Here is a 26929-nt window from a genome sequence, read left to right as displayed (position 1 = left end):
CAGAGAGAGAGAGTGCACAAGTTGGGGTAAGGGCAGAGGGAGAGAATCTTCGAGCAGACTCCCACTGAGTGATCTCACAACCCATGAGATCATGACCTGAGCTGAAACTAAGAGTCAAAACCTTAACCAAGTGAGCCACCCAAGCACCCCTAAAGGCTTTTTTAAATCACATTTCTTTAACTATAAAATTATTTCTTCCTTGAGGAAATATGGCAAAAAATATTTTTTATAAACCATTAGTACTTTGCAATAGTTTCCATAATATGATCAATGACCTAAATGATTCTTTCATGAATTTATAGCATGTAAAAGTATTACTCAGTTAACATAAGGAAGAAGCTACTTGTTTTCCCAAATTGAAATAAAAATACAATTTAAGTAGAAGAACTTAGGAATCCTTATCCAAAACTCTGGTTTCAAAAATAGATTATGCCTTAAATTTGCTAAATATTAAAAAATTAAAGAATACCCATTTATTGAAATGCATCTCAGCCTAGTGTATATCTTGCTGTTTTTTTTTTCTGTGCTTAATATGGGTATTAAAAAATGGAAGTTATTTCATTTTTCTGGATTTTAAGTAATTTAAAGATTGATGATTGATTTGAGAGAGAGAGTACGTGCATATGAGCAGGGGAGAATCAGAAGCAGACTCAGCAGACTCTCCATTGAGCAGAGAGCATGACATGGCTCTGTCCCAGGACCTGGAGATCACGACCCCAGCCAAAGGCAGACTCTTAACGCTTAATGGGCTGAGCCACCGAGGTCCACCTGGATTTTAAGTAATTTAGTCTATAATAAAAATTTTAAGCAAACTGACTTTAAATAATCCCTGCTTAATTTTTTTTTTAAGATTTCATTTTATTTATTCATGAGAGACACACACAGAGAGAGGCAGAGACACGGGCAGAGGGAGAAGCAGGCTCCATGCAGGGAGGCTGACGTGGGACACGATCCCAGGTCTTCAGGATCACACCCCAGGCCGAAGGTGGCGCTAAACCACTGAGCCACTGGGGCTGCCCCCCCTGCTTAAATTTAATTTGTAACGTGAAGCTGACCTTTCGGAGGGTTAAGTTAAATAAGTAGCAGTTTGCAGCGAATTTCTTTCATTTCTTCAACTTTAGTTTTATAGTATATTTATTTAAGTGTTCTCTACAACCAGTGTGAGCTCAGACTCAAGACCCTGAGATCAAGAGTCACATGCTCCAACTGAGCCAGCCAGGCACACCTCATTTCTTCAACTTTAAAAGTTATACCAGTATAATTTAAACAGGAATTGATAAAAATAACTCTTGTTGCATTTAGTATGAAGGAAACGGTTTATAGTGTGATTCTATAGGAAATTTTTAGTCTTAAGTACTTGATGATCTCTGTTAACCAGGGCTTTAACTTTTTCCTAATAAATACAATATGGAGAGGCATTTTGGCAAGATGGTGATCTGTTTCCCAACTTCAGTTACTAACTACCACTTCATAGTGAAACAACTCTGAGGATTGCAAGCTCAAGGGGCCTCGAGGTAATATGTGAGTTTGGGGAATATACTGTGATCCAAATGAAATAAGAGGCAAAAGCCTTTGGGGCAATTATAAAAATTTTTGAGTTTTCAAAAAGAACTGTTCCCCTAAGTGGAAGCTTACTTTCAGTGCATTTTAGAGATTACTTGTGCTATTTTGATGATAACTGCCTTTCAGAGACTTTAGTAGCTTGAAGAATGAGCTCCTAAGGATGAGGCAAGCCATGAACGGACAAAGGAAAATAATTCGCTTAAAGGAACTCCAGTAGCCAGAGACAAGATGAACAAGGATTGCATCTAGAACAAGTGACTTCAGTGAAATAGGACAAAAATAGAAACTGGAAGAGATAGATGACAGAATTAACAACAGGCAAAACAAAATAAATTATCTTAGATTTTCAAGAGAAACAAAGAGGCACTCTAATCATACTGTATAAAAAAGGGAGAGCTTTTTTATGTATTAATTTGTGGAAAGGGTGATTAGTGTTGAGACTTAAATTCCTGGTATGGAATGTTAAGTAAAAGAATATACCAAGAGCAGTAGAGTTGGGGAGGGGTGGATATATATAAATCTTTCTCCTTCCATATATATAGCCACCTATATAGATACATGGAAGGAGAAGCAGCAAGATAGATAGATAGATAGGCCCCAAATGAAGAAGGTAGAACAACTAAAGATGTAATAGGGGAGCATTTCTCTGGTTTAAAAAAAGACTAACAGGGCAGCCCCCATGGCTCGGCGGTTTAGCGCTGCCTTTGGCCTGGGGCATGATCCTGGGGACCGGGGATCGGGGAGTCCCGCATCGGGCTCCCTGCCTGGACTCTGCTTCTCCCTCTGCCTCTCTCTGTGTGTGTCTCTCATGAATGAATAAATTGTTAAAAATAAAAATAAAAATAAAGAAAGACTAACAGAGCCACAGAGTTGTAGACCAGAGTGTTAAGGATGGTGGGGAGACACAAAAAAACCAAGCTGTTTACAAAGGAAAAATCATCAGATATGTGCTGGACTACTCAGTGTGACACTGGAAGCTAAAATAACATCTATAGGTTCCTAAGAAAGGAACTGGGCCTGTACCTAGCCAACTATTATTCAAATGTTATGGTGAAAGCAAGATAGTTGTGGATATGCAGTAATACAGGAAAAGTTTTCCATTAAAGGATTCTCACCAAATAATTGCCAACAGAGACTTTAAGTAGGGCAGGAGAGAAAACAGTGGTAAGCAAATGAATCTCCCAGTATATTTAATGATCTAAGTGGATAATGATGGAATGACTATTTCAGCACATTCCTTTGTCTTCTGCCTTTCCTGAAAGTTTGCAAAAGCTTGATTAGATGCAGGTCTGTCCCGCTGGCAAGACCGTGAGGGAGGCATACAATTTCTGATTGTCTTACTTTAAGATAGCCATTTAGACGAATCAGTTCTAGATCCATTAATTCCTTGAAGGTTGCAAAATGCTAACATCATTTTTCATTTATAGCTAGAATACTTAAACAGAGATGCTTATTTTCATCTGTTTGATTACTCAGTGATACAGTTCATATAGGGAAGGCAAGTTAAATGTTTTCCCCTTTATTAGTTTACAAGGTAATGAATTGGTTCTCTATCTTGGGGAAGGGAGGAGGAGATGTCATTATACACTAGTATAATTCAAAGTATGTGATGGATTTGAGTCCTTTGCAATTATTATCTTTTTTTGAAGTTCAGATTGCCTCATCTTTGGCCAGTGGAAGCAAAAATCTTTCCTGAATCCTTTTGACGTGACGCTGATAATCTTTAACAGTAAAGAAAGGGGCAGTATAGCAGGGTGCCTGGGTGACTTAGTTGGTTAAGCATCTGCTTTCAGCTCAGGTCATGATCCTGAGGTCCTGGGATCAAGCCCTGTGTCAGACACCCAGCTCAGCAGGGAGTCTGCTTCTCCCTCTCTCACTGACCCTCTTCCCTGCTCATGCTCTCACTTGCTCTTTCTCTCTCAAATGAATAAATAAAAAAGCTTTTAAAAAGGAAGGGGCAGGGTTTTTTGTTTTTTGTTTTTTTAGTTTGGTTTTGCTTTTTAAAAAAAGAAACTCAGAATGGGGACCCCTGGGTGGCTCAGTGGTTGAGTGTCTGCCTTTGGCTCAGGGCGTGATCCCGGGGTCCGAGGATCGAGTCCCACATCAGGCTCCCTGTGAGGAGCCTGCTTCCCCCTCTGCCTCTCTCTCTCTCTCTGTCTGTGTGTGTGTGTGTCTCATGAATGAATAAATAAAATCTTTAAAAAAATAAAAGTTTTAAAAGACCCTCAGAATGTTGTCTGTGCTTTTGGAAAGGTGGATTTTAGAGATCCATTTGTGTCCTAGGATATTTGATTATGATCTTTGGTGTAATCGTAGACCGATATGCCTTAGAATTTGTGTTACTTGCAAAAAATACTGGTTTTATTTTTTAGGTATATGTAGATACTCAAAAAGAATTAGTATTCCCCAGCAAGAAGATGGAGAGGTATATGTTAAAATGGTTTTTTCAGTTGATTAATAAATATTTGAATGTTTACTCTGGACCATTCTTCACAATGGGAACTCTTGGGAATTTAAACAATCATGAAACCTGCTTATTTACCTAACATTTCAAAATAAGTTCTAAGGATTGACCTTAAACTTAATTCATTTTTTCTTTCAGATCTGTCACGAAATCGTCTCTCAGAAATTCCCATAGAAGCATGTCATTTCGTTTCTCTTGAGAATCTCAATTTATACCAAAATTGTATTCGGTATATACCAGAGGCAATTCTAAACCTACAAGCTCTAACATTCTTAAATATTAGGTAAGGATGTTCCTTTTTTTTTTTTTTTTAATTTACATTCTCTGTTCATATCTGCAGTATCTTATACATGTTCTTAGGCTGAATTAAAAATATTTCCTATATCCTTCTAGTTTCTCCCTTTGTTTTTAGCTTTGCAATAATTAACAGACTGTAAGTGTCATTAGCCTGATAGGCTTGCAGTAGTCTTATAGCTATGATTCTCCAATTACATTTTTAAATAAGCTTATCAAATGAGGACAGATCTGAAAGTACTTTCATTCTTGTGATTTTGTATTTTTGTATACTAAGTTCTGAATGTGTAAATGCATTTGTTTAATTCCTTTCTATTTTTTCATATCTTGGAGAACTACTTTTTGGTTTTGGTTTGGTTTTCTTTTTATTATAAAAGTTAAAAATGTTCATTGGAGAAAATGAGCAAATGTAGAAAAGTATAAAGAAAATTCATCAAATGTTGTATATGTTTTAATTTATGGTGATATTTTCCTTTTCTCCAGGCTTTCAGTCAGATTTTTAAGTTTTTCCCCTTGGCATGAAATACTCTTTGGAAATATTTTTATAGTAAACATTTTATTGTACAGTTTATACGCTTCTAAAACTCATTTTCCCTCTCACATATTTAGTTTAATCCTGTTTTCTGCCATGATAAAAATTAATACCGGCAGAGACTCTTATATATAAATGTTATTTTTCTCTTAAGGTAAATGTCTAGGAATAGAATTATTACAGATTTAAAAAATCTTAAAGGCTCATGATCTATATTAGTCAAATCAGCAAAAGATCTTGAAAAGGGGGCCAATTGACACTAGAGATTAAAAAGTTAAATCTATATAAGTAAAATTTTAACTTATTTTTTTCCTAATGATAGATGTGTGCTTTTAGTTCTAATTTTGCATGTTTTGTATGAATAAAAGATTTCATACCTATACTCCAGCTGATGTGATATATTTAAAATCACAACCTGTCACTTATTTTCCACAGAACTATATTTGGTTCATTTATGTACATTTGATTTTTTAAAGTATGTAAGATGAGGGAAGTAGATTACAACTACTTTTACGTTTATAACTCTTCTTTGGAAGACAAGGAGAGAGGATAATCATCATCTATCCTATTTTTAAAATCACTTTATCTTACATAAGATTAACTTTAATGAAATAATATATTGTATTTATGTAGCATATCATTATTTACAAAGGAGTTTTATGGTACAGGGCCCTGTAGGATAGGTGGAGGAAGTTTTAAAATCCTCAATATACAGATAAGGAATCTGTATAAAAAGCAGATAATACTGTGCCTAAAACTACAAAGATTTATGATAAGTGAGGAAATGGAGGCTAAAACCCAAATCTTACCCTCTTTGTTCCTTCCAAGACTTAAGTTTGTCACTTTACTGAGTATAGAATAGGAAAGATAGAATTTTTTCTTGAGTGGTAGCTTCTGACTCTTCTCTTTTTCTATTTACATATTTAGTCGGAACCAATTGTCAACATTGCCAGTGCACTTGTGTAATTTACCATTGAAAGTCTTAATTGCTAGTAACAACAAATTGGTGTCACTTCCAGAAGAAATTGGACATCTCAGACATTTAACAGAACTCGTAAGTTAATGTTTTACTTCTTTATTGTCCCACATGCATATATGTATATCCATGGTCATACCATAGTATGGTATGACCATTATTAAGGTACGTTTTTGAGGTTTTTTTCAAGTATGGATAGTAAAGTTTTGCTGGTTGATCAGTACTGAGGTGCTTCAGCATAGAGTTAAGAAGAACTGAAAGTACAAGTCTAATAGGCCCACATGGAATGGGAGAAAGTCATTAGAATTAAATTTTAACCAATATTAAGTGATTTCTATGTTATTAAACTTTTGAGATATAAGTTAATAATGCATTAAAATTTTTCAAGTTAAATCTTAATAGCATCAGTGTTCTGATTTTTGGTTAGCCCCTATAGGGGAATGGGCACTGCAAAGATCAGGCTTATTTTTTTGCCTGACATGCTATCTCTAGCACCTCTCTCCCTCTCTAAAGTAAGCTATTCTTTGCTGTCTTATGTTTTCTAAGAAGCTTAACTTTCATTTACCACTCGTTGTTACTCTTTAGTACTTATGTTCTAGGCGTGGGAATGAGACTTTTCCCCTGTAATCACCACAGTAACATTATGAATTAGGTATTATAATTATCATCATACTACAGCTGAGGAAAGTAGCACTTAGATAAGTAATTTGCCCAAGGTCCATAATTGAAGTAGAATTTGAAACCAGTCTACCTTAACTTCAGAGCCCATGTTTCATATTTCTGAAATGATAAAGTCCAATTATATCCTATCCATTGAGATTTGGGAGGATAGTTCCACGTAGGATTATTAACAAAGATAGACATCATAAACAAAAAATAAATATAATTTAACTGGACCACACATTAGCTCTTTCTTTTTTTTCAGGTGGATTATGAATATAAAAGGTCACATGCAAAAATTCACAAATATATTAAATCTGAAGTCTAGATACTAAACCACTATTTATTTAGAAGCAATTATATCTAGGATATAAGGTCCAAAATATTTGTATGTTAGCATTTGTTCAGAACTTGGGTTATTACCATGAATTAATATTAATTTTACTTGTGATTCAGATTCTGGTTTTCAAATCATTTAAACTTTCTCTTTCTGCTTATCAAGTCATAAATACCTGAAAGATATGTCTTGTAGAAGGAGCTTTTAGCTTTCTACAAAAGAGGTAAATTGATAACCTCAGTCATACGAATAGTTTGTGTCAGAGTGAGAATTAATAATCCCAAAGCTCCTGATTCCCACGTGATAGAACATGTTCTCACAACATTTTTATTGCTTCTTCCTTTTATTTCCCTTCTTCTTTTTTTAAAGTTTATTTATTTAAGTAATCTCTACACCCGATGAGGCTTGAACTAACAACCCCAAGTTCAAGAGTCACATGGTCCTTCAACTGAGCCAGCCAGGCACCTATATTTCCCTTCATTTTTAAGAGAGAGTAAACTTTTGTCTTTCAAGATATACATTTTATATCTTGAGATATATATATAATATATATATAATATTCTCTTGAGAGAAATATTAGAGATTACTGTTACCTTCTGGCTCATGCTCAATTTTCCCTATCCTTTCAACTTCTTTTCCTTTTAACTTTGATACTCAGAGCATTGGACTAAGAACATAGCTACTGATTCTACTTCAGTCATTAATTGTTAGGAAAAGTAAAAATAATATTTTCTTTAAGAATATTATGGGAAAACTTAAAAATAATGTTTGAAGCTTATTGAAGTTTTTGGTAAGTGGTCTTTTATAATAGTCTATTAAAATTGTCTTTTTACTCATATACTGGAGGAGTTCTAAGTGTTAGTGTGGCATTTGGAGCTTTTGTTAACCTAAACAACTTCCTGCTGTTACACATAGATTTATACATTTTTCTGGCTGGTTTCAGAATTATGGAATTCTGAATTTGTCGCTCTTGGAATCTGTGGTCAGTCTCTTATCAGAATCAGTGGAATCAAGCTTTGACCAAGATACCAAAAGGCCTACATAAAACATGTATTGGTACCAGCTTGATCAATGCCAATAAGGCAATATCTTTTCCATGGCCTATGAGTTATATGTACTTTATTATTTTTTCCCCTCACTTTTAGTTTAATAAAGAATTGAGTCATCTTCAATGCATTTTTATTTTATATTCTTGAGCAAGCAAGCTGTTATTTTGAAAATATAATTTCCTTTCAATTAATTTTTTCATTATAATTTTTATCATTGTTTTTTCTTCTGGTTTCATTAGAACACTCATAAAATAAAATATTGTCTTGAATAGATGTTTCTATACTTTTTTCTAAATTACCTTTTCACTAGAATTTTCATTTGATCTGATACTAGGCCTCCTGTCCACACATAAGTCATTAATTTTTGTTCTACTCATAAAATTAGTGTAGATCAATATAAAAATGTATAAAATCAGTCAGCAGCCTATAAGTTCTTAGAATTAAATGCTAGTACAGACTGTGGAATTATTCTTGAACACAGAATTTTTTTTTTTTTACAATTAAAATAGACCACAGGTATTATCAAACTTCATTCTACACGTGGTTTAAAGCAGGCGAGTTTGTAATATTAGAACAATTCTTTGTATTTTTTTTAATACAGGATGTGAGCTGCAATGAAATTCAAACAGTACCTTCCCAAATTGGTAATTTGGAGGCCTTGAGAGACCTTAATGTAAGAAGAAATCACTTAGTACGTTTGCCTGAAGGTAAGAAAACTGGGAAATAATTTTTTTGTTTAAAAGATGTCTAGGTACAAGGCAAAAATGCTTAAGAGTTACAACCAGTGTTTGAGATATAATGGTTCAATTACTATATGTTATCATTTCCTTGTGGATTTTAAAAGTTAGATTTGTAGGGATGCCTGGGTGGCTCAGCGGTTGAGCATCTGCCTTTGGTGCAGGGCATGACCCCCGAGTCCCTGGATTGAGTCCCACATCGGGCTTCCTGCATGGAGTCTGCTTCTCCCTTTGCCTATGTTTCTGCCTCTCTCTTTCTCTCTGTGTCTCTCATGAATAAATAAATAAAATACTTTAAAAATAAATAAATAAAAATAAAAGTTAGATTCTTCATTGAAAAATTCCAGTAACTATTAACCAGTGATTGTATTTTTAGATTTTACAGAATTAATAACTCAAGGTAGAGTCCCTGGAAGTTTCAGTAAGTGCAACTACTTGGGAGAAATATATCATAGTTTTGAAAGGAAATAGTTTAGCATAATGAAAAACATTCCTACAATTTGCAGTGACTAAAAATGGACTTGACTTGAACTTAATTACTTTATCTTTCCCTGGAAATGTTCAGATAGAGGCTAATTAATGGTTGGAAGTGATGTGTAGAATGAATAATGAATGGAGTACTAGGAGGTTGGTTATCATAGATTCACTGTAGGCTCTGGTAAATGTATCTGAATGATAAAAAGGATTAAACACATTAAGTATAATTAATCTTTCAAAATACAAATTCATGAAAGAAGCTGTAAAAGGAAATGAAAATGGGGAGAACTATTATTTTATTAGATCAGAGTATATATTTAATTTTATTATGGAAAATTTCATATATAAATGAGAGCAGCGAATCATCCAGCTATAGTAGTTATCACCTCCTGGCAACTCCTGTGTCATCTATCCTCCCATCCACTTTCCCTTACCTGTATCCTTTAGAAGGCATTTTCATGACCATGATGCTCTGGGTTCTTCTACAAAGCATGACTTATAGTATATAGTAAATACTCAATTAATAACTAAGGAAATTTTTGCTTCACTGTGGAATCCAAATGTTAACACCAGTATGATCCAGTATGATTTTAAGTTCTAACATATGCTAGTGTGACTTTGACATTTTGGATATCAAAATGTCTCAATAAGTGATTTTTTAGTCCACTTTTTTTTTTTTTAAGATGTATTTATTTATTCATGAGAGACACACACACACAGAGAGAGAAGCAGAGACATAGGCAGAGGGAGAAGCAGGCTCCTCGCAGGCAGCCAGATGTGGGACTCGGTCCCAGAGCACGGGATCACGACCTGAGCCAAAGGCAGGCCCCCAACCGCTGAGCCACCCAGGCGTCCCTCAGTCCACTTTTACACACTTACTGCAGTCAACACTAGCCAAAATCCTGCATAGCTTTCCTCTCAGTTGCTTGCCCAGTAACTTTACACCTTTTATTTTCAGAGCCCTTCCTCATTTCCTCCTAGGTCTACTTTCTGTCTCCTCAGGGATGTGAATGAAGGCCCCAGCAGAACTGACCAAATCATGGCACAGGCCTTAGAACCCCAAATTTCTGTCTAGGATTATCCTTCTACACAGGACTCACCTACTGTGATTGATTTTTAAAGGCTTACTAATGTAATAATACAGACTTAATGTAAAGTAAATTAATGAAAACATTGGGATTTTAGTGAAAATGAAAATTCAGAGTTTTAGAGGACAATTACAGTCTGAAAGTTTTATCATCTAATTTATTTCTCTAATTTTAAATGTGTGTTACCAAGGAAAAAGTGAGTCACACAAATAGTTTTATTTTATTTTATTTTTTTTATAATAATTTTTTTTTTTTTTTGGTGTTCAATTTGCCAACATACATAATAACACCCAGTGCTCATCCCGTCAAGTGCCCCCCTCAGTGCCCGTCACCCATTCACCCCCACCCCCCGCCCTCCTCCCCTTCCACCACCCCTAGTTCGTTTCCCAGAGTTAGGAGTCTTTATGTTCTGTCTCCCTTTCTGATATTTCCCACACATTTCTTCTCCCTTCCCTTATATTCCCTTTCACTATTATTTATATTCCCCAAATGAATGAGAACATATAATGTTTGTCCTACTTCACTCAGCACACAAATAGTTTTAAATGATTTTCTATCAGCTTATCTTGTACTCTTAACATATGTAGCTAAACTGCATGGCAAGAAAGCTTTATTCCAATAGCTACCTAAGTTAGTGTGGAAGTTCATGTTCATTAATTGGTGGTCTCTAACATATTCCAATTTGGTAGATAAAATAGTATGTCTTTTATTATATTGCCATTTTTATTTTAAAGTTTAATTGTTATTAATATATTGCTCAGAAAGTCAAATAGTATAAAAAAATATATATCATTCAGAAAGTTGAGTATAAAAAGCTCAAAATCAGTAATAGCATTCCCCTGTTCTCAACTGTCCTCCTCCCCTCCCCAGTTGGGTTTTTTTTTTTTTTTTGAAGATTTATTTATTTGGGAGAGAGAATGTGTGTGCATGCACATGTGCACAGGGGAGGGGCAAAAGGAGAGAGAGAGAATTTCAAGCAGATTCCTTGCTGAGCTTGGAGCCCAACTTGGGACTCAATCTAATGACCCTAAGATCATGACCTGAGCTGAGATCAAGAGTTGGACCCTTAACCAACTATGCCATCTAGGCACCCCTCTACCTTCCCAGTTTTAATGTCTAGAATCATTTACCTTCTCTACCTTTGACTCTTTCCACTGGCATTTGCTGACATATTTCTAAATGACGTGCTTTAACAGCTTTGCTGGATTTTTCAGTTTTGATACTTATGTCAGCTTCCTGTTATAGTAGATCAGGATTTAATTTCCTTACACACTATCACGATCATACCTTTACTTCCCTCCTCCTATCTTCCCAGTGTAGTTTTATCATGGCTTTTGATCAAAATGTTACTATTACAGCTATGGTTCCTGGAGCACCTAAGGGGCTCAGTTAAGTATCTGCCTTTAGCTTAGGTCATGATCTTGGGACCCTGGGATCGAGCCCTACATCGGTCTTCCTGCTCTGTGGGGAGCCTCCTTCTCCCTTTCCCCCATTCCCCCCCCCCCCCCCGCACCCAGCTTGTACTCATGTTGATGTGCACACTCTGTCTCTCAAATAAATAAATAAATAAAATCTTCAAAACAAATAGTGTGCCCTGCCAATTCATTTGATGTACTCTGATTATATTTCTTTCTTTTTTTTTTTTTAAGATTTTATTTATTTACTCATGAGAGAGAGAGGTAGAGACACAGGCAGAAGGAAAAGCAGGCTCCATGCAGGGTGCCCGATGTGGGATTCGATCCCCCGGGTCTCCAGGATCACACCCTGGCTGAAGGCGGCACTAAACCGCTGAGCCACCCTGGCTGCCTTCTGATTATATTTCTTTTTTATATATCTTACTTTTGTTGTTGTTTTCCTCTTTTATTTGCTTAGTTTTTTATGTACCTGTGGTAATTCTACCTTTTACTAGCAGAGAGAGACAGACCACATTGACATAATTTTAATTACACTATTATAATTGTTCTATTTTATTATTAGTTATTATTGTTAATTTCTTACCATGCCCAATTTATAAATTAAACTTCTTCATGTATAAGTATACATGTATGTATATATAGGAAAAATCGCAGTATATATAGAGTTTGGTACTATCTGCAGTTCCTGCATCCACTGTGGGTCTTAATATATATCCTACATGGATAAGAGGGGACTGACTACTCTACTGGCATTCAAGAGCTGGGGATGGGATGGGAGTTTGGGTAGGAAAGTGCTGAGGTCTCCTCACTGTGTAGACTTCCTTTTAAATCCTCCATTTCCAGGGATCCCTGGGTGGCTCAGCGGTTTAGCGCCTGCCTTCGGCCCAGGGCGTGATCCTGGAGGTCCAGGATCAAGTCCCATGTCGGGCTCCCTACATGGATCCTGCTTCTCCCTCTGCCTGTGTCTCTGCCTCTCTCTCTCTCTCTCTCTCTGTGTCTCTCATGCATAAATAAATCTTTTAAAAAAATAAAAATAATAAAACCACAAATCCTCCATTTCCAACTGGCAAGTCATCCTGACTTCCCATTGTGCCTAAGATTCCTGAGTTCAAAGCCTTTTGATTTACTTTCACTAAAGAATAACGTCTTGACTCCTGTGGTGATTGGAGAGGGGTAGTGCTGCATGAATTGAGGCTGGGGGCTTAGGCATTTAACTTCTACTTTGTACAGACTATCATCTAATCCGTTGTTTATGCCTGTGTTCCTGTGGCGTCAGACCTCCAGTTTTGTTCTGTGAGGATCAGACAGCTTGCTTTTTGCTCATATTCCCATCTGTAAGCAACTACATTTCATTTCACAGTATCAGTTCTTCATTAAGAAAGAATGAAGATAAATACATTAAATTCACTATATTTAACTAGAAACCCCTGTACAAAGTGTCTAGCTTTGGAATATCATTAATTGTTCATTTCCATTTTATCACCCTGCAGAGCTTGCAGAGTTGCCTTTGATACGGTTAGACTTCTCTTGCAATAAAATTACAACGATCCCTGTTTGTTATCGGAACCTCAGGCACCTGCAGATGATCACTCTAGACAACAATCCACTGCAGTCTCCTCCTGCACAGGTAAGCTCCAGTGGATTTGAAGTATGTGGTGAATTTTTTTGACAAAAGGTGAATTTAAAACTTGAAGTTCTCTGCGTGTATCTTTTTGCTGGAAATGAAGTTCTTTTAAAATAGATTCATCCAAATGTACTTCTTTCAGAAGCCCTGAATTAATGGAATGAAGGACCCGTAATGTTTCCAGAAGTGTTTTCCCTTTCACTAAATTGACTTATTTTTTAAGTTCAGGGGTTCTTGAAGGTTCTTAAATAAAATTGAAGTTAATTTCTTTCTAGTGAAACTCGAATGTAGGCAACGTAAATTCTAGAAACAAATAAAAATACTTGGCTTTCAGAACTAAAGATTATCAATGCACATCTTCTGATGATCATTTTTGTACCTTTTTATTTTCTAAAATCCTAAATTCCTCATTTAGTTTGATCATTTATCAGTGACTGATATGAAGCAATTTAATAATAATTCTAAGATGACTATGTACAGATTCTAGGCATCCCATAATCTGAAGAATTTTACCAGCCTATATTTTTCACTGTAGCATTTGAACTCTACAGTTAATGATGGTCTTGTTCAAGCCTCTGGATAGCAACTATAAAACTTTATGAGTAAACTTCATAGCTATAGAAGGATCTCATAATCTTAAAGAATTTATAGTTTGACTTCTGTCAACAGAAGTGTAACTTCAATATTTAATCATTTCCTGCTTTTCAAACCCTTACAAAAAGTAGGATTCAAAACATAATTGTGCATAATTGTTGGATTTCTAAAAGTAAAAGTTGTCAGTATAATCTGTGGGGAACAATGCTTTGAATCCCTGACTGTGCCTAATTAATCAGTGTGATAAGTTTCTTTGGTATTCTATCAATGTTTATAATCATAAATTATTTATTTTATATGTTACTGAAATTTATTCTTGACTAGAAAATAAAAAGTCTGTATTTATATCACTTAAACACATAAGATAACAAGTAATATAATGAGTATTTGATTTTTAATATCTATGTAATTGATGGAAATATCTTGTTTCAAATATATAAAAAGTAAAGAGCTGATTGTGATTTTATTTCAGAGTAATGAGTAATAACCTGTTACTCATATATAACAATAAGTTAAGTAGGTAACTCAAATATGTTACTTTTTTTAGATATGTATAAAAGGCAAAATCCACATTTTTAAGTACCTGAACATACAGGCTTGTAAGATTGCTCCAGATCTGCCAGATTATGATAGGAGACCCTTGGGTTTTGGCTCCTGGTGAGTATATTCTATTTTTTTATTTAATGTATTCCATCTCATAGGGAATCAAAATGGATCCATAAATCTACCTGAATGTTTAACTAAAGGGAAATAACCTATTCTGATACTGTTTTTCTCAGAATGTTTATATTAAGTAAACAGTTGATTCCAGAGATCTGACAAAGTGTAGTTCTAAGCGTTTCTCTACCTCAGCAGTGTTGATATTTTGGGGAAGATAATTCTTTGTTGTGGGAAGCTGTCCTGTACATTGGAAGATGTTTATCAGTATTCCTGGCTTCTGTAGCCAGGAATGTCTCCCAGTGTGACTAACAAAAAGGGCTCCAGACATTGCCAAATATTCCCCGAGGGATCCTGACTTGAAAACCAATGGTCTAAGTGACTTGAATGCTAACCTTGTTAGCATTAAATTTCTGTTAACTAAATCTGTAACTTAAAGCAAGTCATTCAAACTTTTGGAGGTTCATTTTTTCTTTAGGGACTAAAGAGGTTGGATTTGATGACCATTAATGTCATTTCAGGATCCTTTAGTTTATGCATCCTTCATCTACATGACACCTAACTTAAAAGGTTATCTCTCCTTGGCATTCCCAACCATCTGGAACGATGTTAACTAGCAGTAATTACATTCAAAAGGCTTTTTAACAGGCAAAATACATGTCTCAGTGTGGATGCCATAATACATATAGGCCTTATTCAAAAGAGAACCCCTTTGGCCTTCACTTAGAACTTGTCACATTTTACTTTAATAAAAGCATAGTCCTAATGAGCTAGCTTCTCAGTATCCTAGTCCAAAACAGATGAACAGGGATCCCTGGGTGGCGCAGTGGTTTGGCGCCTGCCTTTGGCCCAGGGCGCAATCCTGGAGACCTGGGATCGAATCCCACGTCGGGCTCCCGGTGCATGGAGCCTGCTTCTCCCTCTGCCTGTGTCTCTGCCTCTCTCTCTCTCTGTGTGACTATCATAAATAAAAAAATTTAAAAAAAAAATAAAGCTTTAAAAAAAAAAAACAGATGAACAAATTTCTATTTTGGTAGAGTTTCTAAAAGCAGACATGTTAAAAGTACAAAAAGTAATTTAAAAGCAGACACATATTAAAAAATTCAAGTTAACGGATAACTCTGAGAGGAAGGAAAATACAATGTAAAAGAGGTATTGGGGGCTTTAAAGGGTATTAATGTCTTCTCACATTTTAAAAGCTGTGTCTGTTATATTCATTTTTTTATCTGTATGCTATATTTAATAATTCTAACAAGATATTTAAAAGCAATAACACGGGATCCCTGGGTGGCGCAGCGGTTTAGCGCCTGTCTTTGGCCCAGGGCGTGATCCTGGAGACCCAGGATCGAATCCCACGTCGGGCTCCCGGTGCATGGAGCCTGCTTCTCCCTCTGCCTGTGTCTCTGCCTCTCTCTCTCTCTCTCTGTGTGACTATCATAAATAAATAAAAAATTTTAAAAAAAAAACCTTAAAAAAATAAATAAATAAAAGCAATAACACTTTAAAAACATAGCACCTTTGATGCCGTTAGGCATATTTGCCAAGAACTCTCCATATTTTAGTAATGTTTTATTTTATTTTATTTTTTAAGATTTTATTTATTTATTCATGAGAGACACAGAGAGAGAGAGAGAGGCACAGACACAGGCAGAGGGAGAAGCAGGCTCCATGCAGGGAGTCCGATACGGGACTTGATCCCGAGACTCCAGGATCATGCCCTTGGGTGGAAGGCAGGCACTAAATTGCTGAGCCACCCAGGGTTCCCTTCAGTAATGTTTTATTTTAAAAAATTTTTTTTTATTATTATTTATTTATGATAGTCACAGAGAGAAAGAGAGAGGGAGGCAGAGACACAGGCAGAGGGAGAAGCAGGCTCCATGCACCGGGAGCCCGATGTGGGATTCGATCCCGGGTCTCCAGGATCGCGCCCTGGGCCAAAGGCAGGCGCCGAACCACTGCGCCACCCAGGGATCCCCAGTAATGTTTTAAATTATTGTTCTGTTATATATAGCACAGTACAATAATTGATGCTTATCAATAATATCCTAAAGTGTATTAGGTATATCATTTCTAATAAAGGGAAATGTGCATTAAGTTTAAATTTTAAATTTTTTAAATACAATTAAATTTTAAACAGTTTAAATTTTTTCATCATAAATGATTAGAATTAAGTACTTAAGTGTTTATGGTATAAAGGAGTAATCTTAAGCTATCTAGAAATACAGAACCTGATTTTTTAATTATTTTATTTATTTGAGAGAGAGAGTGAGCAGGAGAGTGAGGATGAGCTTGGGTAGAGGCAGAGAGAGAGAGGGAGGGAGAAGCAGACTCCCCACTGAGTGGGGAGCCCAACTTGGGCTTGATCCCAGGACTCCAGGACCATGACCTGAGCCAAAAGCAGATGCTTAACCAACTGAGCCATTCAGGCACCCCCAGAACCTGATTTCTTAAGTATTACTCCAAAGGGACTTGATTTCTGCCCTTTGCCGCCAATTTTGTCTTTCTTCTTCACCACTGTATCCCTAGTTCAGCTGAGTATTTAGCACACACAGTAGATACTCAAATATTTATTAAAGGAATGAATAGTCAGTTTGGTCACAGTGTTATTCTCCTCCTAACTTTCCTCGGCTTAAAGTGATCAGAAACAAATTTGTAATGACATTCTGGGTGTTTTTGATCCAGCTATTAGATTGAAGAGTTTCAGACACTACGAAGGGTATTTAAAATACTAACTCTAATCTGGTTGCTTAAGCATACAGTCATTCAAGATTTTAGTATATTTATACAAATACCAAGGAGAAATTAACCAATACCATGCATACCCATAAAAGATTCCTACAAGAGTGTCTCAGTCCTAACATTTTTAACTCTGAGAAGACCCAAAGCAGGGATGTGATGTTAAGGAAGACATAAAAGGTTTTGACAGGTCTGGCATGGGGATTAGGGATTAGGTCTGGCATACTCTGTGCTAGATCTAGGCCTCTCTTAGAGAAATGACTTTGACAGTAGGGAGATTATGAAGGGACCCAAAGCATAATGCCAAGGATTTTTAAATTTTCTCTATTATATCCTGTCTTTCTTCAAGTCTTTTTCTCCTACCTCAGTAAATTGCTTAGATGGAGAACTCTGGTCTTATCAAAAAAAGTTTTGTTTTTCCTATTTAAAATTTTCTTTAAGTGTGTTCTAGTCCTGTACTCTTGAAAGATGCACAGCAAATAAAGCTTTTATATCTATACTAACTGATTTTCCCCCTTAGAGTCAATCTTTTCTTTTTATTTTTTTTTTTCAAGATTTTATTCATGAGGGGGGGTCAGAGACACAGGCAGAGGGAGAAGCAGGCTCCATGCAGGGAGCCTGACGTGGGACTCAATCCCGGGTCTCCAAGATTACGCCCTGGGCTGAGGGGGCGCTAAACCGCTGAGCCACCCAGGCTGCCTGAGTTAATCTTTTCTAAGAAAAATTTTTTCTCTCTTAAAATACCAGAATAGGAACATAAACTGCTACTGCTCTCTTTGAGCTTTGAGTGTCAGGCAGTTAATGGTGACTACTGGGGACATGTATGTGAGGGTATGTCCAAAGACTAAGGAGAAAGCACTAGCACATATAAGAATAATGAACTTTGGGGATCCCTGGGTGGCTCAGCGGTTTAGCGCCTGCCATTGGCCTAGTTTAAAAGTGTAAAACTTCTTAAAAAAAAAAGCCTGGGAAGAGACGTGTATGTCTATTTGCTAAGAAATAAAAGGTTTGAGTCCATGGAGAAATGTATCCAAAATGGAAAGTCTAAATAACACAAACATGTCATGTCTCCAAAGGAATTAGTAATTATAGATCTGATGTCTTCCAGTCCATGTAATAATCTCTCACTATGCTCACTAGATTGATCTGTATTTTATATTTTCCATTTTTTCTGGAGTTATGTTACTTCATTTGTAACTGTTTTAGAACGTCCTAGAAAGGGATGCCTGGGTGGCTCAGTGGTTGAGCGTCTGCCTTTGGCTCAGGCCATGATCCCAGGGTCCTGGGATTGAGTCCCACATCGGGCTCCCCAAAGGGAGCCTGCTTCTCCCTTTGCCTATGTCTCTGCCTCTCTCTGTGTGTCTCACATGAATAAATACAAGTATTTATGCACACATAAATACTTCTAAAAAAAAGTCCTAGAAATTATTTTTTATTTAATATACATAAAATATTTCCTTCAACTCCTCATGCAGCAGTGAATGTGATACTGTAACATCATGTCTTTTTTGTTGAGATATGGATTAGTGAAATTGCATTGTAGTTAGCAGCACTTTGATTCAAAATGCTGCCATGGAGTCAGACTGTACTGTTGAGTATCTCTATTATTGGGCAATTCACTTAATCTCTCTGGACTTCAGTTTCTTCAACATGGTATTTATTTACCCCATTTATACCCTAACAGTAGTTCTGAGGATTGAATGACCTGGTCATTCAAAGTGCTTGGCTGACCTTAAAGTCCCATGTAAATATTAGGCATTATAGTTATTAGCTGTCTGCTATGATTTAGGACCAATTTAGTCCTAAGAGTTCTGCCTTGCTAAAGAGAATTCTTATTAATTCTGTAGCTCTTCAGGTATTCAGTACAAATGAGATGCTGTGGTACTTTCAGTCCTTAGGTGTAACTTTCTAAATACATTTGCATAATATAAGAACTACACCCAGTCTTCCTTAAGTCATTTTATAAAGGTAATATTCATTTCTAGATGTAAATGTTTCCAGCTTCTTTTTAGCAAGTTGCACCGTTGTGATAACTTTTAAGTTTTATACAATGGTATATGTATTTTTCAGTAGTGATCTATAGTGACCTATGCTTTTTTGCTGACCAGCTTTATATTACAGATTAGATATATTTATTTATGGTAATGTGGCAGTGAACCAAAACTAAGCCACTGGTAAGAAAAGTCCTGCTTTTGCAGCCCCAGTAACAGGATTAATTCCCTCCAACAAGCCTGAGCTGGTGGAAACAATGATCATCCTTCATTCATATTTGTATTCCTAGCATCTAGGACACTGTGTGACATTCAATAAATATTTGGGGAACTAAACCCAAACAAAGCAGATGTAGTGACTTGTTATAACAGCAAATGCTCTTAAGTCTACATTCTTCATAGAAATGATAATAATAACTTTTATTTAGTACTTTGTAATACGATTTGTGCAAATCCTTACCTTGTATTTTCTCAATATAGCAAATCTATGAGGTAGATGTTATTCTTTTTTTTTTCCTTTAACAGAAGTTGAGAGAAGTTAAGCAAATTAATTGAAGTCACATAGCTAGTAAATGATGGTGCCAAGTTGTCAGTCCAGATCTGTTAAACTATAAAAATGGCCGTGTTTTATGCTCCTCACTGCCTGACTCAAAGAAAAGACACTTATACATTTGAGTCCATGTTATGCTAGGTGGTTTATTAAGGAGATTAGAGTTTCTGACAGGGCATAGCTGGAGCATGGCTGAACTCTGCTAGGCCTCCTGAAGGTCATATTTATACATTGGGTGAACATCTGTCCTGGTTTGCTTGTGCCTAAAGTTTTCCTGGGACACAGGACTTTAAGTTCTAAAACGGGGATCCCTGGGTGGCGCAGCGGTTTGGCGCCTGCCTTTGGCCCAGGGTGTGATCCTGGAGACCCGGGATCGAATCCCACATCAGGCTCCCGGTGCATGGAGCCTGCTTCTCCCTCCGCCTGTGTCTCTGCCTCTCTCTCTCTCTGTGACTATCATAAATAAATAAAAAATAAAAAAAAAAATTTTTTTAAAGTTCTAAAATGAAGAAAATCAGGGATCCCTGGGTGGCGCAGCGGTTTAGTGCCTGCCTTTGGCCCGGGGCGTGATCCTGGAGACCCGGGATCGAATCCCACGTCGGGCTCCCAGTGCATGGAACCTGCTTCTCCCTCTGCCTGTGTCTCTGCCTCTCTCTCTCTCTCTCTCTGTGACTATCATAAATAAATAAAAATAAATAAATAAATAAATAAATAAAATTTAAAAATCAATCAAAGAAAATCCTGAGGAAACTCAAGAGTTGGTAGCCCCATATGCCTCACATTTTCTTATCAGTTTAAACTCTGAGAAAGTATGTGAAAGTAACAAATAAAGGAGATAAGTAGATAATAGTTTGGGGATGCCTGGGTGGCTCAGTGGTTGATCATCTGCCTTCTGCTCAGGTCGTGATCCCAGGGTCCTGGGATCGAGTCCCGCACTGGACTCCCCACAGGGAGCCTGTTACTCCCTCTGCCTATATCCTCTGCCTCTCTCTCTTTGTTAATAAATAAATAAAATCTTTTAAAAAATAACAAAAAATAAAATGATAGCTTAATGCAAAGATTCTATTAATTCTGTTTATGTTACCCACTTGAAAAATATCACAGTAAATTTAGGCTTATTTCAACTGGCCGCTTGATAAAATAAACATTATTATAGAACAGTATCCTCTAGAAATTGGAAAATCTTTATTGGAAAAAAATAATAATATTTTAAAATATTTTTCAGTAAATCTTGAAATATACATACTTCTTTTTGGCAGCTGCAGAGTTTTTTAACTGTGGCTCAATGTATAATTTCATTAGAAAGCTTTTAAAATTAGGCACCTTGGCCTGACTTTGCTGTGATAAAACATTTACAGTACCTATGCATAAGATCTGGACTCTAAAACGAGTATAAAAGCAGACCTCTCACATAGATAATATTAATAAAATATTTTATTTCAATAATAATTGGGAAATATAGAGGAAGGGCAAATGGATATTTATTTATTTTCCTAACTCTTAAATAGATAGGAATTTTTCCAAAGTAAAAAGTTGGGAGAAATTAACTTTTAGAAAAGTAATTTTATTATTTTTTAGTTTAAGTAATCTCTTCATCCAACATGGGGCTCAAACTCATGGCCCCCCAGATCAAGAGTCACATGCTCTTCCAACTAAACCAGCCAGGAACTGCTAGAAAAGTAATTTTAGAATTCTGCTGAGAGACTTTTTTTGCTAAATAATCTTTAATGAGGGAGGATAAGAAAATAAGGAAGATAGCCAGAAGGTACCTGTATTTTTGGATCTTCATAATCAGAGCATATTTATTTATTTATTTTAAGATTTTATTTATTTATTCATGAGAGAGAGAGAGAAGCAGAGACACAGGCAGAGGGAGAAACAGGCTCCATGCAGGGAGCCCGATGTGGAACTCGATCCCAGGATTCCAGAATCACGCCCTGAACCCAAGGCAGATGCTGAACCACTGAGCCACCCAAGCATCCCTGAGCATTTTTATTTAATGCTAAAAAACAACCCAATTAAAAATTGGACAAAAGACTTGATTATTTGACAAAGAAAGATATACAAATAACCAATAAACACCCAAAAAAGTGCTCAACATCATTAATCATCATGGAAATGTAAATTAGTGTACTAGACATTATTACACACCTACTAGAATGACTAAAATTAAAACTGACAACACTAGAAGTTTAGTGGGGTTGTGGAGTAACCAGTACTCTCATACACTGCTTACAGAATTGTAAAATAGGACATTCACTTTGACAAAAGAATTTGGCAGATTTTTAACAGCTTTATTGAGATATAATTTACAAATCATAACATTTGTCCATTTTAAGTGTGCAGTTCAGTGAATTTTGGTAAATGGATCCAATCATGAAATTACCGACACAGTCAAGATAGATAGCATTTTCATCACCTGTGTGCCCCTTTACAGTAGATAAGTGCTTTCCCCTTCACTCATTGCCAGGCAACTACTAATTTGCTCTTGGTCAGTTTTTGCATTTTCTTCAGTTTCATATAAATGAAATCAAGCATTATGTAGTGTTTTGTGTCTGGCTTCTTAGCAAACCATTCTTGAGATTACTGATGTATTTAGAAATGGGCAAAGGAATGGACGTTTTTCACAAAAAGAAGATAAATGAATGGCCAAAACCCACACAAAATGGTACTCAATATCATTAGTCATCAGAGAAACACTAATTAAAACTACAGTGAGATACTACTTTTCACTCAGCTGAATAGCTAAAATTAAAGATGGACAACACAAGTGTTGGCAGCTGGAACTCAAATATATTGCTAATATGAATGCAAAATTGTATAGCTACTTTCAAAAACAGATCAGTAGGTGTTTGGTTTTTTTTAAGTTATGCCTATACTTAGCAAATAATTTATCCAATCTACTTGAAAATATTAAAACCATCAAGAAGAATTTCACTGACACGGTGCTGAGCAAAAAAAGCCAGGTTAAAAAAATTACATATTCTATTTTTTAAGTTCCAGAATAAGCAAAACTAATTTTTTAAAAAAAATTTTTAAAGATTTTATTTATTTATTGAGACAGAGAGAGAGAGAGGCAGAGACACACACAGGCAGAGGGAGAAGCAGGCTCCATGCAGGGAGCCCGATGTGGGACTCAATCCTGGAATTCCAGGATCACACCCTGGGCCATAGGCGGCACTAAACCGTTGCACCATTGGGCTACCCCCTTTTTCTTTTTTTTTTTTTTAAGATTTTATTTATTTATTGAGACAGAAAGAGAGAAAACTAATTGTAATAGGTTTTCATTGCTGCCATAACAAATTACCACAAACTTAGATTTTTAAACACGCATTTATTATCTTATGGTTTTGTAGGTAGAAGTCTAAGTCTTGGACTCATCGGGCTAAAATCAAGATGCTGGCAGAGCTTTGTTCTTTATTGTAGGTTTGGAGTAGGATACGTTTCACTTCTAGAGAGAAGCTGTTTGCATTCCTTGACTCTTAACCAAGAATCCTCTTCAAGCCAGCATTGTATCTTACTGACCTCCTCTTCTCCCTCCCTATTGTGCTTCTAAGGACCCTTTTTTTTCCTTTTATTATTATTTTTTAATTGAAGTTCAATTTGCCAACATATAGCATAACACCCGGTGCTCATCCTGCCAAGTGCCCCTCTCAGTGCCCGTCAGCCAGTCACCCCAACCCCCCGCCCACCTCCCCTTCCACTACCCCTTGTTCATTTCCCAGTTAGATGTCTCTCATGTTTTATCACCCTCACTGATATTTTCATTCATTTTCTCTCCTTTCCCTTTATTCCCTTTCACTAATTTTTATATTCCCCAAATAAATGAGACCATATAAGTTCGTCCTTTTCCGATGGACTTATTTCACTCAGGATAATACCCTCCAGGTCCCTCCACGTCAAAGCAAATGGTGGGTATTTGTCGTTTCTAATGGCTGAGTAATATTCCACTGTATACATAGACCACATCTTCTTTATCCATTCATCTTTTGATGGACACCGAGGCTCCTTCCACAGTTTGGCTCTTGTGGACATTGTGGCTCTTGTGGATATTGGGATGCAGGTGTCCCGGCATTTCACTGCATCTGTATCTTTGGGGTAAATCCCCAGCAGTGCAATTTCTGGGCTAAGGACCCTTTTGATTACATTGAGCCCATTCAGATAGTTTACAATAATTTCCCTGTTTTAAAATCAGCTGATTAACAACCTTACTTTTACTTTCAACCGTAGTTTCCCTTTGCCATGTAGAGTAACATATTTATGGGTTCCAGGGATTAGATATTAGACATCTTTGGTGAGTGTTATTCTGCCTTCCATACTAATTTAAAGTGAAAAAATCAGAGTAGTCAGAATAGTGATTATCTCTTAAGAGCACATGGTAAGGAGAATTGACTAGGAAAGGGATGTGTGGGAATTTTCTGGCAAAGTAGAAATGTCCTATAACCTGATAGAGATGTATATTACAAAGACGTATTCATTTGTCAAATATATAGCTAAAGCGTGTGCATTTCACTGCATATGAATTTTACCTTTAAAAATTCTGGGGATCCCTGGGTGGCGCAGCGGTTTAGCGCCTGCCTTTGGCCCACAGTGCGATCCTGGAGACCCGGGATCGAATCCCACGTCGGGCTCCCGGTGCATGGAGCCTGCTTCTCCCTCTGCCTGTGTCTCTGCCTCTCTCTCTCTCATTGTGTGCCTATCATAAATAAATAAAATAAAAATTAAAAAAAAAATAAAATAAAAATTCTGTTGGGAAAAAAATTAAAAAATAAAAAATAAATAAAAAATAATAATAAATAAAAATTCTGTTGGGGGCACCTGGGTGGTTCAGTCAGTTAAATCCGACTCTTGATTTTGGCTCAGGTCATGATCTCAGGGTCATGAAATTGAGCCCTGTGTCGGGTTCCATGCTGTGTGGAGCCTGCTTAAGATTTTCTCTCTCTCCCTCTGTCCCTCCCCTACTCACTCTCTCTGTCTTAAAAAAAGAGAGATTTAAGGGGGAGCGGGTGCACCTTTGTGGCTCAGTTGGTTAAGTGTCTGACTCTTGATTTTAGCTCAGGTCTCTACCTCTGGGCAGTGAGTTCAAGGCCTTCATTGGGAGGCATGGTAAATGGGTCAGAAGCATAGATGAATGAAGAATGGCAGTGTTGATTATTTTTTAAAACTGGACGAGTGCTATTATATTAGTTAAGTATACTAGTACACATTATACTATTCTATTTATTTTAGTTTGGAATTTTTCATATTAAAAAGTCAAAAGAACGCCCATTTAATTCTAATTAAGTTAAAACACTAAGTGCCATGGCAATGTTAATTAGTAAAATTGCATTTAATTTATTTCAAATGTTAATTTTTAAAACCTCAAACTGGACGCCTGGGTGGCTCAGTGGTTGAGCATCTGCCTTCCGGCTCAGGTCCCGGGATTGAGTCACACATCAGGCTCCCCGTGGGAAGCCTGTGACTCCCTCTGCCTGTGTCACTGCCTCTCTCAGTGTGTCTCATGAATGAATGAATGAATGAATGAATGAATGAATAAATAAATAATCAGAAAACAAAACAAAAAACCTCAAACTATCCGGTAACAACTAGAGTCTGTTTTTTGGCAGCCATGAAGAACTGTACTCAGGTCGCCCTTATGGAGCTCTTGATTCAGGTTTCAATAGTGTGGACAGTGGTGATAAGAGATGGTCAGGGAATGAAGTAAGTGTTTTTTCTATTCTGCATGTTGTAACTCCTAATTAAGAGATAATATGATGAAAATGGAAAGTATCTTAATTGGATTCAATTTCTCATTACATAAAACATAGAAAAGCAAGGAACGACATAGAAAAGCAAGGAACGGGTACAAATCCCACAGAGTGTTACCATCCAGAAATGATATTCTGTTTCTGTCTTTTTTTCTATTCTGATAATTGTGTTGCTGTCTTTTCACCATGTGTGTTACATGTTTATTACCTTACTGTTTTGTATAAATACTTTAATATCATTGAAAGCCAAATAGGAACTGAGCCAATTACACCTGAAGCCTAAAGTTTGCAGGGCTGGGTCACCTTGAGCAGAGGTGCTAGAAGGGGTGCTACAAGGTAAGAAAATAGGACTGCAGTCTTGTGGGTAATGAGACAGGAACCTTAGTGAAGACTATTAACATGCTCAAGATAAATAATTTTCTTAGCTAATTATATCCTTTTTCTCTTTTTTTTTTCCTTTTTCTCTTGTGTTTATTATTATACTTCCCTTTTTTAAGTTAGAAGGTAGGATATTTTAGCTCTAAATTGGGTTAAATGATGAAATAAGCTTTTGTTAATGAGATCGATAACCTCTCATTTGTAACATTATTTCATTCATTCCAATGCAAATTAACTTTAGACCACGGCCTATTTGTAATTTGGAATTGCTTGTGTATGCGTGAGGGGGTGTGTATATAATCGTATCTGTATCCATGCAGATATATATATGTAGATACTTTAAATTCCTATTTGTAGAGTAATATATAGCCTTCCATCTTTTTTTTTAATTGTGGTAAAATATACATAACATAAAATGTACCATTTTTAGTGTACATTTCAGTGACATTAAGTATATTCGTGTTGTTGAGAAACCGTCACTACTATTCATCTCCAGAACTTTTTTGCTGTTTCTTCTTAAATATAAATTTTAGTGAGTTTATATTATATTCATGCTTTCAATATTGTCTAAAGTTTGAAATGTGTTTAAATGTTGCTGCTTTTTTTTTTTTTTTCTAAGCCTACAGATGAATTTTCAGATCTGCCTCTTCGAGTAGCAGAAATCACTAAGGAACAAAGACTTCGAAGAGAAAGTCAGTACCAGGAGACTCGCAGCAGTTTAGTAGTAACAAATGGTGGAGGTGAGTGGTACTCCCGACTGTAGCTGGAGTCTTCATAGTCACTCTGGCATTTTTAAGTGTTCATTTTCACATCCTCTCCAGCTCTTCTTTTGTTTTGTTTTGTTTTGTTTTGTTTTGTTTTGTTTTGTTTTTATTTATTTATTTTATTTGAGAAAGAGAGCACATACACATAGAGGGGAGGGGCAGAGAGAGAGGGAGAAGCAGACTTGCCACTGAGCAGGGAGCCTGACATGGGATCCATCCCAGGACTCTGGGATCATGACCTGAGCTGAAGGCAGATGCGTAACCAACTGAACCATCCAGGCACCCAAGATTTTATT

General features: G+C 36.4%; 1 protein-coding gene across 12 annotated transcripts in view; it reads left to right on the top strand.

Annotated features, from left to right (window-relative positions):
• LRCH3 (leucine rich repeats and calponin homology domain containing 3) overlaps positions 1-26929 on the top strand; it is a 115083-nt gene that overhangs the window by 41816 nt on the left and 46338 nt on the right. For all 12 annotated transcript variants that reach the window (XM_072727442.1, XM_072727674.1, XM_072727375.1 and 9 more), the window contains exons 2-8: positions 4166-4310; positions 5781-5907; positions 8477-8582; positions 13083-13219; positions 14358-14467; positions 25351-25444; positions 26489-26609. In XM_072727442.1, coding sequence (XP_072583543.1) covers positions 4166-4310; positions 5781-5907; positions 8477-8582; positions 13083-13219; positions 14358-14467; positions 25351-25444; positions 26489-26609 — 840 coding nt within the window. The remainder of the gene's footprint in view (positions 1-4165; positions 4311-5780; positions 5908-8476; positions 8583-13082; positions 13220-14357; positions 14468-25350; positions 25445-26488; positions 26610-26929) is intronic.

This window comes from Vulpes vulpes, chromosome 1 (genome assembly GCF_048418805.1).
Source record: "Vulpes vulpes isolate BD-2025 chromosome 1, VulVul3, whole genome shotgun sequence".
Taxonomy (NCBI): domain Eukaryota; kingdom Metazoa; phylum Chordata; class Mammalia; order Carnivora; family Canidae; genus Vulpes; species Vulpes vulpes.
Note: the sequence above shows the minus strand (reverse complement) of the source record. Positions and strands in the feature narration are given on the sequence as shown.